This window comes from Pelecanus crispus, chromosome 2 (genome assembly GCF_030463565.1).
Source record: "Pelecanus crispus isolate bPelCri1 chromosome 2, bPelCri1.pri, whole genome shotgun sequence".
NCBI lineage: Eukaryota > Metazoa > Chordata > Aves > Pelecaniformes > Pelecanidae > Pelecanus > Pelecanus crispus.
Genome location: NC_134644.1, coordinates 42,191,319 through 42,208,790, shown reverse-complemented (window position 1 = coordinate 42,208,790; position 17,472 = coordinate 42,191,319). Strand labels below are relative to the sequence as shown.

The 17,472-nt window shown below is 47.1% G+C and overlaps 1 protein-coding gene across 1 annotated transcript in view; it reads right to left on the bottom strand.

Moving 5' to 3' along the window:
• Positions 1 to 5,341, bottom strand: part of KAT2B (lysine acetyltransferase 2B) — a 45,886-nt gene extending 40,545 nt beyond the window's left edge. The window contains exon 1 of the mRNA XM_075705250.1: positions 5,117 to 5,341. Coding sequence (XP_075561365.1) covers positions 5,117 to 5,341 — 225 coding nt within the window. The remainder of the gene's footprint in view (positions 1 to 5,116) is intronic.
• Positions 5,342 to 17,472: the final 12,131 nt, after the last annotated feature.

The window sequence follows — 17,472 nt, the reverse complement described above, 5'->3', positions numbered from 1 at the left end:
TGTACAATATAATTTCAATACAATACAACAATCATTTTTTTGACCCATTCCGTGTTAGGTGGAGCGTTACAATGTGGGAAATCAAACTGTCCAATAGCTCTGGGCAGTGAAAACTGCAACTCTGGACAAACTAAAGTTACTGTTTCCTTTAAAACACTGAATATACTGACAGCAGGTCAAAAATGGACAGTTAAAAAATACAGCACATTTTAACACCCGTTGTTAGCATTTTTATTTAAAAAGGAAGCACCTGAAAGTTACAACATGGCACATCTCAGCCCCTTTTAAGTGGGTTTCAGGTGTCTAAATAATAATAAATAAATGAAGAATGTTACAGTAACTTACAGACTAAAACATTCCTCCCCTTTTTGGATTGTGAAATGAGCACAGGAACATGCAAACTTCAGGCTAACTTAATTACAAAGTAAAAGACTCCAACAGTCTTAAAACTGAGCTTCAAAACAGCTGCTGTGCTCTCTTTCCAACTCAAAATCATACAGGTTGCTCTGTCTGGTAACTGAGATGCCAAGCAGACTCAACAGATTATATATATAAACCACATTACAGATCTTTCTATTTCCAGCAAGTATAATTACTTTAGAAAAGATATTCTTCCTCACCCTGTAAGTATTCTCCTGCAAGCAACAATCTCCAATTGACGTTTTTAACAAAGAACATCACACAAACCATAACAAATACGTCGATGAATTTAAAGCACATATTTTTCCTACTCAGATGTCCAGTAACCACAGTTAGACACTGCTTGGACAGCTACTCGTACACATCAGGAAATTAGATGACCTATTTGTCTTTAAAAACACAAAATAATCAGTTAAATGTTCAGCTATAAGGACATGCTCTTCATTTACTGATCAATCCAAGTATTCTATTCCCTGCATTTTCCAGTTTCACTTAACAGAATAGATGTAAGCTACCATAAAAAGCTTTTATTAATAATAGGGGCCCAATTCCCAGCTTGCAAAGCTAATAGTAGATTTCCTATTCAATTTATAGGAAAATGCTTTAACTGGGCCTGTAAGACAATGTAAACCAGATTCACCTCACTATGAAAATGATCGTAAGAAAGCTTTAGATGTCTTGTATGTCTCATACACTTCTGCTTTAAACAACTTTAATACATTTCCAGTTGAGCTTCAAGGAGCTGTACGCACACTACACAGAGTCCAGCACTAATATGGCCACATCTGCCTCATCTTAATCTGCCTTATAAAAGTAAGGAAAAAAAAAATTTCATTATGAAAACGGTGGTACATATTTACCCTATGAACTCTTTTTTTATGTGCAGGGGCAGGAAAACTCCACAGAGGTCACTCTAGGATGAGAAGTGGTGAAGAAGTGTCTCTACCAAGGGCCAGCAGCTGGTCTGGAGCCCAGGACCCGGATTTTACTGCAGCCTCTGCCACTCGCTCACCTGCCACCGGGCCTCGGCCAAGTCATCTCATCATAAACCCTTCTCACTCTCTGTCCATTTTGTTTATCTAAAGCACAAGGTCTTTCTTCAAGGAGGTATTATTCCCTGCTACTTGTGCAAATGCCTTAGGCAACTGGGCTCTAATTATATTTATAAGCATCCGGGCATTACTGTAAGATATATATAATGAGAAATAACCAATTTTACAGAAAACTTAGTGTACTAAAACAGTACATATTTCAACTTATTTATAAGAAAAACTCCCAGTGAGACTGGAGAGGGAGAGTTGTATTTTCACATACTGTAAACCAATAGGGGGAAAAAAGCCAAGGAGACTTCCTCCTACATCTTCATTAAATATATTTATGTGTGTAAGTCACACAGTGCTGCTTTTATGTAAAAGTGCTGCAAGCTCGCATGCCTAATGCTCAATTTCACACTGGACAAAACCAAAACGATGTATGCAGCCATTCATATGTGCACAGATACAGGGAGTGCCAAATACAAAACCTTGCACAGCATACAGCACTACTGTGCACTTCCAAGTGTCATTAAAACTGTGCCAACTCCTAATATGTATCTTACTGTTCAGAATGTGCTTTCTTCCCTCCCCCCAAACTTGGGCATTTAAAATGTTTTTTTTTTTTTTTTTTACACAGAAGAGCCTGTTCTCACCCTTCCACCCCAACCTTTTTGTCACAGGGGAAAAAGTCAAGCGGAGCAGCTCAACAGCTACAAACCTCCTGTCCCAATTCTTTATCAGGAAAAAGAAACAAATCCCACATTTCTCTAGCCTGGGCAGCAGCTCCCTAAACTTCACTCTCATTCTGCTCAGAATGTGTGCACACAGAAGATGTCTTTGCCAGCAGCCTTTGTCCATGTTTCCCATGAAGGGATCGCTGAAGAAGGACCAGGAGGTCCCTCTTGGGGACTGAGCGCCAGTGAGACTCACCCTCTACACCACCACCAGCCTCTCCAAATTCTTGTGTTGCTGCTCTTCGTCCCTAGCGAGCACATGCTCCCTGCCTCTGCTACTCCCAGCATCTCTGAAGTTAAGCGCCTAATAAATCCTGCGTGCTGAATTTTGCAATGAATTTTACGTGGGAGAAGGTGATCAACACTAAGGATGCCATTATGTATTTTCTGTACTGCAACTTGTACAGCTCTATGTAGATTTACACAAGATTCACGTACGGCCACTACTTGAATGAACACAGATGTCCCCTTCGGAGATGGTGTGTTTGCCTTCTCTCACCCTTTTGCACTCACGCACAGAAATGCAAAATAAATGGAAGAGAAGCTGCAACCCAAAGTAAGAAAAAGTTCAAAGTTACACTCTGCGCTGCTACAGATTCTTGCAAACCACAAACGTTACAAAAGCCAAGCAGTGTCATTTTGGGAGCACCTGCCCGGTGTTCAGGAAGAAAAATAACACATTCTTCCACCCTGCTCCATCCTTCCCCTTTTATCCCACAGGAGAAGCCGCTTGATTACTTTACAAGGAGCTTCCCGTCTGCCTACTTGCTTCTGTTTTGAGACCTGAAAGCAAGCTGCCTGCCACTGAATTACTAAAGAGGTGAAATAGCAAAGGTAGGTTTTGCAATTTAATCTGAACACAGAGCAGCGCTTAGTGCTGCGGCTGTGCCTAGATCCTGATGGGAGGAAGAGGTTGGGCTGCGCTCGGCGATGGGTCCTGCTCCATCCATCACTGGAGAGCCAACGGGGCATGCACCCAGGACTTCTCAGAGGAGAGGGCCAGCAAGGACACCCCGGTAGAGCGCCAGCAGTGTGAGCTGTCACCGCACCGTACCCCACCACCGGAGCCCTGTGAGAGGGAAAGAAGGGCTGGCAGCAGGCCACGGCATGCCCTCCTCCCCTCCCAAATGGCACTTGTCTCCCTTCCAACGCAGCACCTGAGGCAGCGCACACGTGGGGCTGGTGTGACCCCGCAAAAGCAAAGAGTTTGGGAGGAAACAAGGCTGCCTGCACTTCTTCACAGCCCAGCTACCTCTGTGGGGCAAGGCACCTCAGGAGAAGGCTTTTGCCCTGACAAAGATCATCTGGAGGTACATCAGGGGAAGAAAAAAGAAGTGACCAGGGAAGAAAAAAGCAATTCACGCACACTTGTGCACTCCTAACAGCCCGTGAAAATCTTACCTACCACAGCCAGCTTCATTAAACAGCAAGTCTTCCTAACATTAAAATATAGGGGTGCAAAGGGGACTCAGCATAGGGAAAGCTTCAAACCATGCCACCCAGCCTGCAGTGAGGGCCACAAGTTTCAAGTACGCTAGCTGCTCTTGTCACTTACTGACACTGGTGTAATCTTGCAACGTCCCACGCACGCACCCCAACTGAAGTGGAGGTGCCTGCACATTTGGAAACGGCAAGGAAATTTAAAATGAGCATGGCTTCCTTCATTTGCCCTCACATGACAGCATTGCGCCATGCCCTCAGCATACGGTTAAAGCTCCTCACGCCATCAGAGAGGACTACAAACTCACAGTACGATGCTTCCTCATGCACATTGGCATTTAGTTTGGCCCTTCACTTAACGTTTGCCCTTTTGAGGCTTCCAAACTAAGGGAACGGAGAAAATAAGACGCACAGTTCTCACAGCTGTTTTCAACGCTGAAAGCCTTACTAGCGGGTTTGACATCAGCACCGCCAACGTGAACATGAGAGACCCAGCGCGCGTCCAGGAATTGCCCCGACAGCAGCAGCGCAGCCAGCGGCCCATGCTCCGAGCACGCTGGTCCCCCTCCGTGTGCACACACACGGACGACAATGCCAGTTGTCACAGACCCCCGAGGGGGGAGCGACAGCTCTGCCCAGGCTCCCTCCGTCTCCGACAAAGAGGCGAGCCCAGCTTCTCCCACCAAGGAGAAAATTGCAGGTGGAAGGCAAGTGCTTGCGGAGGGAAACCCAGGGCAGCTCTCCCGAATATGAGAGGCGAGCAGGGGGCAGGTGCTGGGGAACAACCCCCCTCCGGGGCAGGGCGCAGGCGGGCGGCGGTGCCCGCCGCCAGCCCGGGCACCGGACAGCGGGACGTGACCGGCGGGGACACAACTTTCCCAAGCCCGGAGGCCGCGCCCCTTCGCTCCTCCGCCAAAGCGGCTGGCGACGGTGCCAGCCCGGGGCAGCGGCTTTTGCGATGTCAACAGCTCCGCGCTGCGAGGCCGCCGCGCCCCGCCCGGGGCCGGGGGTGCGCTCCCCCGGGCCGCGACCGGGGCCGGGGCGGGCCGCTGCCCCCCGGCGGGCGGGTGTCCCCGCTCCCCGCCGGGATGTTTACGCGGCGGGCAGCTGCGGCAGCGCTGCGAACGCAGCGCTTACCGCCGGCACCGGGAGCCGCCCCGCCCGCCGCCGCCGCCTCCCGCGGAAGGGCGGACAGACGGACGCCGGGGACGAGCACCTCCGCCGCCGCCCGGCTCGGCGCGGGAGGAGGGCGGCGCTGCCCCCGCGGTCCCGTCTTCGGCGCCTTTGGGGTTGATTTTTGCGACCGCCGGCCGGAAAGCCCCGGGGGGAGCGGGATCCACCGGCACCGCCACTTCCGCGGGGAGCGCCGGGCTGCAGCCGGGCCGCCCCCCCCGCCCGGCACGGCCCTTCCCCGCCGCCTCCCTCCCCTCCCCTCCCTCCCGTCAATCCCCACCCTCCGTGGGCGGGTGGGCGTCCGCGGCCGGGTACCTTGCAAGCGGAGTAGACGCCCAGCTTCTCCAGCTTCTTGGCCCGCGGCGCGGCGCGCAGCTGCGCCTTCTTCCCCGCGGTGCGCGCCGAGCCGGGCCCCCCGGGGCTTTCGGCCGCGCTGCGGGCCGGCCCCCCGGCGGCCACCCCCCCGGCGGCCGGGGAGCCCTGCTGCGGCCCGCCGCCGCCCGCCGCCCCGGCCCCGCCGCCGCCGCCAGGCTCCGCCATGCCCGCGGCGCGGCGGCAGCCGCCCGTCCGGCCGGCCGGCGCGGTGCGGTGCGCCCGGCCCTAGACCCTCCCCTTCGCCGCGCCGCCGCCGGCTGCTCCCCGGGGGGGGCGGGAGGAGGGACCCGCCGCTCCGCGGGCGGCTCCTGCCCCGCCGGGCGGGGGGGGGGGGGGGGCGGCTCCCGCCTGCCGCCGCTGCGCACCGCGGGGGGCGCGCCCGCGTCCCTGCGCGGGGGCTGCGCGGGGGCTGCGCGGGGGCGGGAGCTGCCCTGCGCCCCCGCGGAAAGGGCGGCGGCGGCAGGCGCTGCGTGCGGGAAGCCGCTACCGGGCTGCCCCGGCCCGCCGGCAGGCTGCGGGGAAAGTTGCCCTGGGAAGAGGCGGCATCGCCGGCCGCGCGCACTGCGCGGAGCCCGGGCCGCCGCCGGCCGCGCTCCTGAGCCCCGGGAGCCCGCGGGGCTGCCGCAGCCCCGGCTCCCCCCGGTAGCGGCACTACTTCGGCTTAACCGTTGCATTTCCACGCTATGCACTTTGCAGCCGCTTTTAAACGATCCTTTTTTTTTTATTCCCCCCACCCCAGGTGCTTTCTATTTCAGCCAGTACATAAATACCAGTCAGTTTTAAACACAGGAGACTGTAAAGACTTTCTTCTCAGTTCCTTCTGTCATGCTTTTGGGGTTTGCTTTTTTTTTTGTTTTCCTTTTTTTTTGTTTTCCTTTTTTTTTGTTTTCCTTTTTTTTTGTTTTGCTTTTTTTTTTGTTTTGCTTTTTTTTGTTTTGCTTTTTTTTTGTTTTGCTTTTTTTTTGTTTTGCTTTTTTTTTTTGTTTTGCTTTTTTTTTTTGTTTTGCTTTTTTTTTTTGTTTTGCTTTTTTTTTTTGTTTTGCTTTTTTTTTTTGTTTTGCTTTTTTTTTTTGTTTTGCTTTTTTTTTTTGTTTTGCTTTTTTTTTTTGTTTTGCTTTTTTTTTTTGTTTTGCTTTTTTTTTGTTTTGCTTTTTTTTTGTTTTGCTTTTTTTTTGTCCAGGAACAAGTGTTGACAGCAGGTCAACTTCCGCCTTGAAGGGCTTACCTTTTAACTGAAAGCTAAAATTAAATAAACGCTCCCGCCACAGAACCTGCGCTCTGCGCACAGAAGCAAGTGCTTCGGTTTTGAGGCGGCCGTGCTCCGTTGCGCCTATGTAAAAAACGTGGTTGAGCTGCGAGAAACCGCAAATCGCACTTCTGTAGCATGGCACCAGGGTGTAAAAGGGTGGGATTGAGGCTGGGCGTTTGCGTGGGATCTGCGGCTCTTCGATGCATAAAGCTGAAGCAGCAATCGCAGTTTGGAAGGGAAGCCCAGCGTGTAAAGAGCTCTCTTACAGGCGCAGGGCCTCGCCACCTTGCGCGGGGTGAGCAAAGATGACTCCAGACTTCTGGAAAGTTAGGAGTAGTACCTGGGGCAGGGAGGAGGAGGAGGGAGAAAACACTTTCCCTGCGGTCCCCCTCTTCTTTTCTCAGCTCCTGGTGATGTTTTCAAGCATACGGCCAGTTGGCATTTATATTAAATGATGGGGAAAAATGGAATAAAACACTGGAGTATTTTCATGAAAAAAGGGGTCTGGGGTGGGGTGTTTTGGCTGAGGTTTTTAAATCGACAAGGGGTTGATGGGGGGGGATCGGGACCTGCACCCCGGCCTCCGCCGCGGGCTCCCCGGGGCCGGGGTCCCCCGGCCCCGGGGAGCCCGCGGCGGAGGCCGGGGCTGGCTTAGGGCTTTCCAGCAGCTGTGACAGCGACCCATAAGATGGCTGCTGCCATCCCCGGTGCTTTAAGACGGACTGTTAAGGTGGAGGAAGCAGCGGCTGCCCCAAGCTTTGCAGCAAATTCAAGGGGAAAAAAAAAAAAAAAAAAAAAAAATCATCCATTTTCTCTTAAATTTAAGAAAGAATGAGCTTGCTTTTTTCTTTCTTTCTCTCTTTTTTTTTTTTTTTTTTTAAGAGTCTGAATCATGTTTTAAAATAGCAAATAGCCGCTGTGTGGTAACAGCCACCTAAGAACTCTTCGCTTGCATTTTTTTTTTTTTTATGCCGGTTAGGTTTCTACTTTCCTCCCGGGCTTGAAAATGAAACTGTTATTGTTTAGTTTCACTTTCAGCTTTCCCATTGCTCTTCTTCGGTAGTAAATGCTACAAGCGAAGGGCGCATCTGGAACAACATATTGGCTCCTATGGACCACTTAATGTCCATGCCTGCACATAGACTCCCAGTTTTTCTGGGAGACACTGTAGCCCCCAATATGTCTTTTTCTTTTTCTTCTTTTTCTTTTTCTTTTTCTTTTTCTTTCCTTTTTGTTCTTCTTTTCCTTTCCTTTTTCTTCTTCTTTTCCTTTCCTTTTTCTTCTTCTTTTTGCTTTTCTTCTTCTTTTTGCTTTTCTTCTTCTTTTTGCTTTTCCCTTTAAATCACCAGCTTCTCCTTTAAACAGTAAGCTAACGATATGTAACCCAGCATCAAGTTTGCACACCCACATAGAAATGAATTACAAGTTTCAGTTCTAAAAATACATTTACTGTGTTTACACAGGTGAGTAACACCACTGATGTTTGTTAAGGCCACTGAGTGTGCATTTATGTCTGACACTGCGCAGGTGAGTGTTCACAGGATCACAGCCCAGGCAAACGACCTTATTCGAGGTCCTTAAAAGCCCGGTAAGTTTTTACTTCCACTACAGTAAAATCAAAGCTGAAAGTTGTTATGAAGCAGATACAGAGTTTGGTTAAGTGCCCAAGTATTTGTTTACATTTCATGGTGTGTCTGTGAGGATCTAATGGGAAAAACACTGCTTTATTGCATACAGTAAGGCACTGGTTAGTATAAAGGCAAAAAATACTTTTGTCGCAGTTCTTCCTTGAATCCTCAAGAGCATGGCTGTCTTACAATACTATGTCTCCTTTTTCTCCCTTTTTACCTTGCTGCTCACTAGATAACCAGAACAGTAGGGCTACCAGCCTGTGGCTAGGGATACTGTTACTATAGTAACATTTATAAACACTAATTTCAGTACACATGCAGAACTACTGCCTACTACTGCAGAGAAGCAGCTTAGAAAGAAATCACTCTTTAACTGCAAATAGGTAAGTCTTCCTCTTTTTTTTTGTTTTTGAACTTTAAGCCTGATTTAAATCATTGTTCTCATTCTAACTTTGTGCAAATATATTGCTAAAAAAAAAAAAAAAAAAAAAAAAGGCCTGACTTGCCTTAAGCTCCTCCAGTGACAGGTAAAGTATTACATTCATAGTTTTGGCCAGAAAAAGGAATGAAAAGATTATTTGCTGGCTGGAAACATGGGACTATAACTTGGGCTATGTTGACTTGTGGTGACTTCAGTGAATATAATTTGGCCCTGACAGATTGCACTACATTAGGAAAACAGGAAAAAAATTATGCTTTGACATGTGAGTGTATACATGTCATTCTTGGTTTCATATATCCAAGCTGGCTTTTTCTGTTGCCTGAATTCACAAGCAAGTACCTATTAATTTTCTACTTGTAATGCATGTATAACTCCATTTGAGCACAACGGAATCACTCTGGTGCTGATTTTTCATCATTAAACATGCACTATGAAGATATTAATTTAGATTCAAACTCAAAGCATTGTCTGAAAAACCCTCACCACGTTTTTCAGTTTCTGTCCTTCAGGGCATGTCAGTGGGTTTGCACAAGTTGAACTGACTCTGAGGCTGGCATTTATCAAGCACTTGTGGGAGCAGAGTGAGCTTAGCTGTCTGCTGCTTGCCTCCTGCCTGCACTGCTTAGTTCAAAAACTCAGGTGAGTAGCCCCATGACTTCAGGAAGACTACTCATCTGTATCAAATTAAGCAAGCCAGGAGCTGGATGAGACACAAGTGCCAGCTCCTGTGATTCTCCAGTCTCTCTCAGGCTGCTGGTAGCCCTGAGGAGGTGTCTGCTCAGAGCCCGTGCTCCCAGGACATGTGCACCTTGAGTTTGTTGCTCTCTCCCCAATTCAGTGTGAACACCCGACAGGCTTAAATGCAAGAGCGTGTGCATTATTCCAGCAAAGGAGGTGGTTGCATTCTTGGTGCTGAGTCACAAAAGAGGAAATTAAAATACAGTTTAGGGTGTGCCTGACGCCTGGTTAATACCTAGTTGTCATATGGGGCTTTTGAAGCCTATCTCAGTCACATAAATTAAAGAATGACTCAACTAATAGCAGCCTACTGCTGAACACTGCCTCTCAAGAGGGACCTCCCAGCCCACTGCCACGCTCTGGGAGCCCACCCGTACCCCTCGTCCCCGTCTCCCAGCCTAGTAGGAGCAAGTGTGCCCAACCCAGCCCTCTCTCCCTCTCCTTTGTTCAGGATGGGACTTTCTTCCTGCTCTCCCACCTGGTTTTATTCTTGCCATTCAATGCAAATGTGAAAAGCGGAGCTCTTGCCCCTCCAGGGAATTTCTCCGAGTATAAAATCCTATTGTGTCCTTTCATTAGCACATTCCTTGTGGGTGAAGTGGCCTCCCTTTGGCCACCACACATTCAGGACTGCTATCAATATTTTATGAATCACTGGAAGTATTAACAGTACAAAAGTTTTGTTCATTATGCTGTCTCTAGCATCTTGTCAGCTTCCCATGGTGCTTACATGTGACTTTAATAATGCAGATGGCAGACCTTCCCACTAGGCCTTTGTCTGTTATATGGAACCTCACCCCCCCAATTACCCAGTTTTTAAAGGAAAAATATGCGAAAAAAAACAACTGAGAAAATGTCATTGCAACACTCACGGCTGTTTTAGTAACACAAACTTCTTGTTAGTGATGGAGCACTTAGCAGTTTTTATTCACTTCTTACCCAGAGGATGCTTGTCTTGACCGCAGGCAGAGTTTTGATTTAACAAAAATGAAGTGAGAAAACTAAAGGCTGGGCTCATGCAGCACAGGACATTTACTGCCTTTGCCAGTACAATGTGAAGTGTGTGTGCCAAGTTGAGAAGCTGCTTGTTGAAGTTCTTTAGCCATCTGCAGTGACTACATAGGCTTACACTGTGTTATCTCATGGTAGTGAGAGCTCGAGATTGCTTCATGCAAACATGGGATGTACTATTTTTTTTTCCCCTTAGCTTTTCTTTCTTCCGCCTCCCCACAGTTCTTTTGTTTATGCCTTTCTCTAACATCTTTTTCTCTTCCTGCTACTTAATATGTGGCAGAGATCCCCCCAATTCTCCAGGACCCCACTCAGCATACTTTGACTGCCTGTGCTTTGACAGTTTTGCTAACCACCCCACCCCGTGTAGGGCAGGTCCATGGGTGCTGGCACCCTTACAGACCCCTGGGCAACTGGCACAGGCTGAGCTGGCAGGAGGTAGGAAGGAAGGGGCCTCCTTTCTGCTAGCTGCACCTGAGTAGCCACCAACCAGCACTCTTGATATCACACTGATTTAGATAATAAAACTCCACATAAAAAAAAAAAAAATCCCTTTTATTTCTGTAAGATAAAGTTACACTGGCCTAAGCACATCTGACCATGCAAGCCCACTCCTGGGCCTTCCCCATATCTGTGTGGGAGAGCACCTGGAAATCCTAAGAACTAGGGACACAACAACAAGCACCATGGCTATCTGCTTGGCTAAACCACAGAAACTGAACAGGTTAAAACCCTCCATTTAGACTGACTATAACTGTGGTGTTTACACCTGGAAAAAGCAGAGGAACCCCAGGAGTCCAGAAGTAACCCCAGATGTGGGTTTGTGGGGTGAGGGAGGCAGGGTGTTGCTGGGAGGAAAGCGCAGGAGGCACAGTTACATTATCTTTATCCATCTTCCGCTTCTGCCACAGCTTTCTCCTTGTTGATCCCCAAAACCTCACGTGCCTGCTGTGCCTCCCTTCCCATGCCGAGCCCAGCAGACTCGCTATCCCCACTCGATGCTTCACAGCCTCTCTGCCCCACGCAGGCACTCGGTGGGTTAAACTGCCACCTCTGCCCCACCAAGACAGACCCAGCTACCAGGAACAAGCGCAAAATATCTGGAGTGTAGGAAGAGCTATTTTTGCTACTCCCATTTCCCAGTCCAATGCTTCCTCCCAGGTGAGGAGCTGCACCTCTGCCCAAGCAGACAGTGTTACAAATCATAACTCTCACCTAAGAAGACCTAATGATGGGGTCTGTTTCCACTTTATAGGATGACACAAAACCCGTGAGCCTGGAATCCCAAGATTCCAGTTTTGGACAACAATTAAGGTGGTAAATAAGGAGACTAATTATCTTAATTTATTCTATAATTGTTTTAATTATTAATCACTTCCTTCTTTCTTGCCTATTATCAGGTCTAGAGGTGGGGGTGCTCCCAAGTCCCAAAGGCAGGCTCTGCCGCCGGCATGCTCCTACGACTCACCAGGTTCATCTTTATCTCTTCCCACACCTTTCAGAACAAGACTTCCTTGAAGCTGCATCATTGCTTCTGGGGATACAGTAAGTAGGCTACTACGCACACCTAAGTTGACTCACTTGGGAGAAGATGTCTTGTTCCTTCTGCATCAGTCCCTCTGCAGATGGTTTCGGAGAATGAGAGAGACGGAGCTGCTAAAACTGGTGGAAGGTATAGGGCATGGCTGCTGGGTTAGCAAATGAGTTTGTCTTTTCAGGTGAAGAGTTTTTCAGAGGTCTTATATGCATTTAATAAAGGCGACATAAGGCTTTTCATGTATTAGCTCTTTGCTGCTTCGGCCAAAGGTGACCATGTAAAACTGGGGCCTGGTTAAGGCAGCCCCTGCACAGGTGGCAGCGCTTGCCTTTACCCTGGCTCGGGCTGCGCCACAGGGCACGCACTGCACAGCGCTGTCAAGCTGCACCACGGCAAATGCTACAGCCCCACTGGCCACCCGTGGCAGCTCCTTGGCTGGGGCCAGTCCCGGCAATGCCGAGAGTCCCCGCCACAGTTTCTGTATGCGGCTAAGATGCATTCGCTAACAATTTTCCAGGGGAGGTGCGGCTGCCAAACTGTGTGACAGGTGGAGGGAAGGGAAATCAGTCAGGAGGAGAGGAGCAGGGCTGAATGCACAGAGGCAATGGGAGCCACATGGAAGCATCACAGGCACATGGGAAAGGGGGGCCGGAGAGGGAAGCGCTGGCTGAGGCACGAGCAGAGGAAAGGTGTGGCAAGAAGTAAAACAGGGCAGAAGACAGGCAAGGAAGCCGGTGCTCTTTCAGCAAGAATTTGCAGCAGTGACGCCTGTTTATGCATATTACTGGATAATATTGTGATGAGAAGCTCGGGGAGACTGTGACCTCCATTTTACGTCACACAGCCCTTGTCTGCCTCCTCCTGTCACCCGCAGGCAGGCAGGCAGGTATATCTCCCCAGTGCTGGTTTCAGCATCAATAACAGTCACCATTTTCTAAGACCAAAAGTATGTAGCAAATAATAATAATAATAATAAAGCCCCAAATCTCATGGAGGAAGGAGTTCAGGACTAGAGATTGTGTAAGTTAAGTGCTGACTGTGACAAAGGTAAGTGAGGAAGAAGCACGCTCTGGGTGGAGACAGGAATGACATGTGTCAGAGGGAGATGACTGCATATGGGACTCCTGTTTGGATACAAATCAGATCCTGGATCCCCAAAGCTCAGTTAGTGACATCTTCGCTAATTAAAAAATGAGACTGCAGTGCCAAACTGCAGAAACGGAAAATCATCTCACCTTGCTCTACGAACAGCAAGCAACTCTAAGTGCCGCAGCTAGAGCGGGCTGCTAGAAATACGAGGTTTACGGAGGTGATGGTATCCTCTGCCATGCGAGCCCCTGGCCTGCAGTCTCATGTTCTGCCCCTCTCACAGACAGGGCAGCGTACAGCAGAGAGGTGAAGCAGCCTCCCTTTCCTAGTAGCAAGACTAAGCACTGACCAAGAGGCTCTTCGCTGTGCCAAACAATAAATAGGACTTTTGCCCTTGAAAATGCATACAATCTCAAACTGTGATTCCCTCCCCATTCTACATCATCTAATTTTTTTTTTTTTTATCTGCTTCTATTTTCAGCTCAGAACATTAAACAGTGCTGGGTTTGGCTCCCTAAATAGGCACAGGGAAACTGCAGTGAGCTAGAAAGCTGAGTTTTATCTTTTGCTCTCCGAGGCTGAGCGCGCTTTAGCTTTGTGTATTGTGCTGTCACAGTACCTCACTGTTATCCTTTAACCTGACAACAAAAAACTTGCAAGCCTGTATCTGTTCCTGATGAAGGAAATGCAAGGAGAGAAGGAAATACAGAGTGATCTTTTTACTTCATAAGAGATCAACAAAGAAAATGTTTCCTTTTTTACTTCATTTTTACAAGGTTTTTAGCTATGCACATAAGCAGTGTATGCATATTATAAAAAAAAAAAATTACTAAAAGGGCAGCCCTGATGTTAATTATGAGCAAAATGATTGCAACTGAAGAGCTGTAGCATATCTTGTTGTTCTACATGAATTATTATGTATATTAACCTGGTTATTTACACACTGTAATAAAGTGGGACTGTTTTGGTGCTCTGAAATTGTGATTTGTTAGCACCTACACCCACTTACTGAGATATAAACATCTATAAAGTATGTTTATTAAGTAGTAAGTTTACTGAGGTCAAACTAATGTTTTGTTGAAAGTTCTCAATTTCCTGTCTCTAATGCAAGGGGCTTTTATATACACTAAATGTAAAATGGATTCAATTTAAAAGGCTGACAAAAAGCAGCTTACCAGATTTTTCTGTATATATTAGTCCTAATTTTTCTCATGCCTGAATGCATCATCATGATGACAGCAGTGAAGAGGCTTGTGCGATCTCCCAGTCTCAAATTCAAACTATGCAGAATAAAGGAAAAGGGATCTGCACAAACATATCTTTCACTGCTATTTTAATCACAGTACCTCCTTAACTTGCCCCACTAAAGTGGTCCTACTGGTCCTACAGCAGATTGAGAGCTGTAGCCACCTGCAAGCTCGCCTCTGCAAGGACAAGGTATATTACAGCATCATAAGCGTTTTTCAAGTGGCTTTGCTAATCCTTTAGTTGGTGTCACTTTCTACAGAAGATATTTTCTTTTAAAAAATTTATAATTGATCTACCTCAGCTGATCAGAGGCATTTGATTCTTTAAGATGTATTAATTGGAGCTGGAGGAGGTTGGGGCTTTGTCTTTTACTGCTCCAGTAATTTTCAAACAGTTGAAGAAATTTTGTCAAACAACTGTCACCACAGGAGAAAAGTGCATGCCTTGAAAAACAAATAATGGAAATGCTTATAACCCAGAGGTGATGAACAGAAATAGTGAGAGAGGAAAATGTACTCCCCAGCTGAAATCCTGGAAGAGACAACATTTGCAAAATGGTTACTTTAAGGTGTGGCTGTATCAAGTTTAAAGAGAGAGCCCCAGAAAATGGATGAGGTTGAAGCAGGATGAAATTACCAAAGGCTACTCTTGTAGTGTGGCTGTGGGATGTTACCGCTGCTAAACCACTGCTGTTTGCCCTGGTGGTGGATTAACAGCAGTAACAGTTTTAAACTGAAAGAGGGTACATTTAGAATCACAGAATCATAGAATTGTTTAGGTTGGAAAAGACCTTTAAGATCATCCAGTCCAACCATTAACCTAACGTTACCAAGTCCACCCCTAAACCAATTAAGGGTTGAGTGATAATTAATTTCATGCTCCTGGCTTGGTGGCTGGATCATTTTTTAATGAAAGTAAAACTAGGAATCATTAAGGTTGGAAAGAACCTCTAAGATCACCAGTCCAATCATCAACCCAACACCATCATGCCTACTAGACTATGTCCCAAAGTGCCACATCTACACGTTTTTTGAACTCTTCCAGGGATGGTGACTCTACCACCTCTCTGGACAGCCTGTTCCAGTGCTTGACCACTCCTTCTGTGAAGAAATTTTTCTTAATATCCAATCTAAACCTCCCCTGACACAGCCTGAGCCCATTTCCTCTTGTCCTATCACTTGTTACCTTGGAAAAGAGACTGATACCCACCTTGCTACAATCTCCTTTCAGGTAGTTATAGAGAATGATAAGGTCTCCCCTCAGCCCCCTCTTCTCCAGGCTAAACAACCCCAGTTCCCTCAGCCGCTCCTCATAAGACTTGTTCTCTAGACCCTTCACCAGCTTCATTGCCCTTCCCTGACACACTCCAGCACCTCAATGTCTTTCTTGTACTGAGGGGCCCAAAACTCCCTTGGCCTTGTTCAACCGCATATAATTGGCCTCGGCCCATCAGTCCAGCCTGTCCAGGTCCCTCTGCAGGGCCATCCTACCCTCCAGCAGATCGACACTCCCACCCAGTTTGGTGTCATCTGCAAACTTCCTGAGGGCACACTAAATCCCCTCATCCAGATCATTGATAAAGATGTTAAACAAGACTGGCCCCAAAATGGAGCCCTGGGGAACACCGCTTGTGGCTGGCCATCAACTGGATTTGACTCCATTCACCACAACTCTCTGGGCTTGGCCAGCCAGCCAGTTTTTTACCCAGTGAAGAGTACGCCTGTCTAGGCCATGTGCAGCCAGCTTCCTAAGAAGAACGCCGTGGGAGACTCTGTCAAAGGTTTTACTAAAGTCCAGGCAGATGACATCCACAGCCCTTCTCTCATCCACCAGGCGGGTCACCAGGTCATAGAAGGAGGTCAGGTTGGTCAAGCAGGACCTGCCTTTCATGAACCCATGCTGGCTGGGCCTGATCCCCTGGCTGAGCTGCACATGCCTGTTGAGTGTACTCAAGATGAACTGCTCCATAATCTTCCCTGGCACCAAGGTCAAGCTGACAGGCCTGTAGTTCCCCAGATCCTCCTTCCAGCCCTTCTTGTAGATTAGGTTAGATACTAGGAAGAAATTCCTTACTGTGAGGGTGGTGAGACACTGGAACAGGTTGCCCAGAGAAGTTGTGGATGCCCCATCCCTGGAAGTGTTCAAAGCCAGGTTCGATTGGGCTTTGAGCAACCTGATCTAGCAGAAGGTGTCCCTGCCCATGGCAGGGGGGCTGGAACTATATGAAGTTTAACATCCCTTCCAACCCAAATCATTCTGTGATTCTAACAAAGGTTAACTGAAAGTCAGATATCTCAGGAGAGAGAATATAAAATCTATAAACAAACGCATTTTTTCTCTGATGTCTCATCCATACACACATAAATACTAAACAAACCAAACACAACTAACTTAACAAATGTAAACACTATGTTTTCCTACTTAGTAGAGAGATGGTGTAGGGTGGTAAGGTGAGCTTCTCACGTGGTGTCAGGATTTTGTATGTTATTATGGTGTCTGTACATGCATGTTATATGCTGATCTAGGCGGAGGGGATGTTATGCAAACAGCTTTAAGACTTAGCTGCACATCACTTTACAGGACAGTAGCCATTTGATTAATTTCATCTATTGACTAAGCAACATCGATACTTACATAGTTTCTTACTAATTTCAAATTATATAAGATAATTACATAAATGTAATTTATCTTCTGTGTGCCTAAATACAATGGTATAAAATAATTTTTTTCCAGTTGACTCTTGAAGTCCTCACAACTAAAACTGATGGTAATGAGAGTGAGATTTGATTAAAGAGATACAGCAATGTTTCTAGCCCTGTTTCATATTTCCCATGCAAGATTGGTAGATTTTTTTTTTTTTTTTAATCTTAATCTTGAATATACCCTTCCCACCCCCACCCCCCCAAGTAGGAATTACAGTCCATTACCATGCCTGGAAAGTGATTAATAGATACAGAAAAGCTGATGAGGAACTACATCATATTTACAGTTCTAACAGTGTGAAGGCACAGGGCTATGCATTGAATCACAGGGAAGAAGCAACTGACTGAAACCTCACTAGGTACAAGAATAATATAAATTGTGTCTTGAACTCTGCATTTCCTAACTTTTCACTTCTTGAATTTGCTGTAATAGTGATTCTTAACATAGTTATTAGTTATTATTAATTTTTATATAATCTCACATGGGTTCCCAATTTTTTTGACCACGTATGCATTAGTACACAATGATGCAATTCAGACTTTATAAGAGAGTGAGAACAAAGTTTAGGTAAGTGTAGTGTTACCTAATATTAAAATATTAAATTATGAAAATACGAAAACTCTTTAACGTATTACACTCCTTTATAGA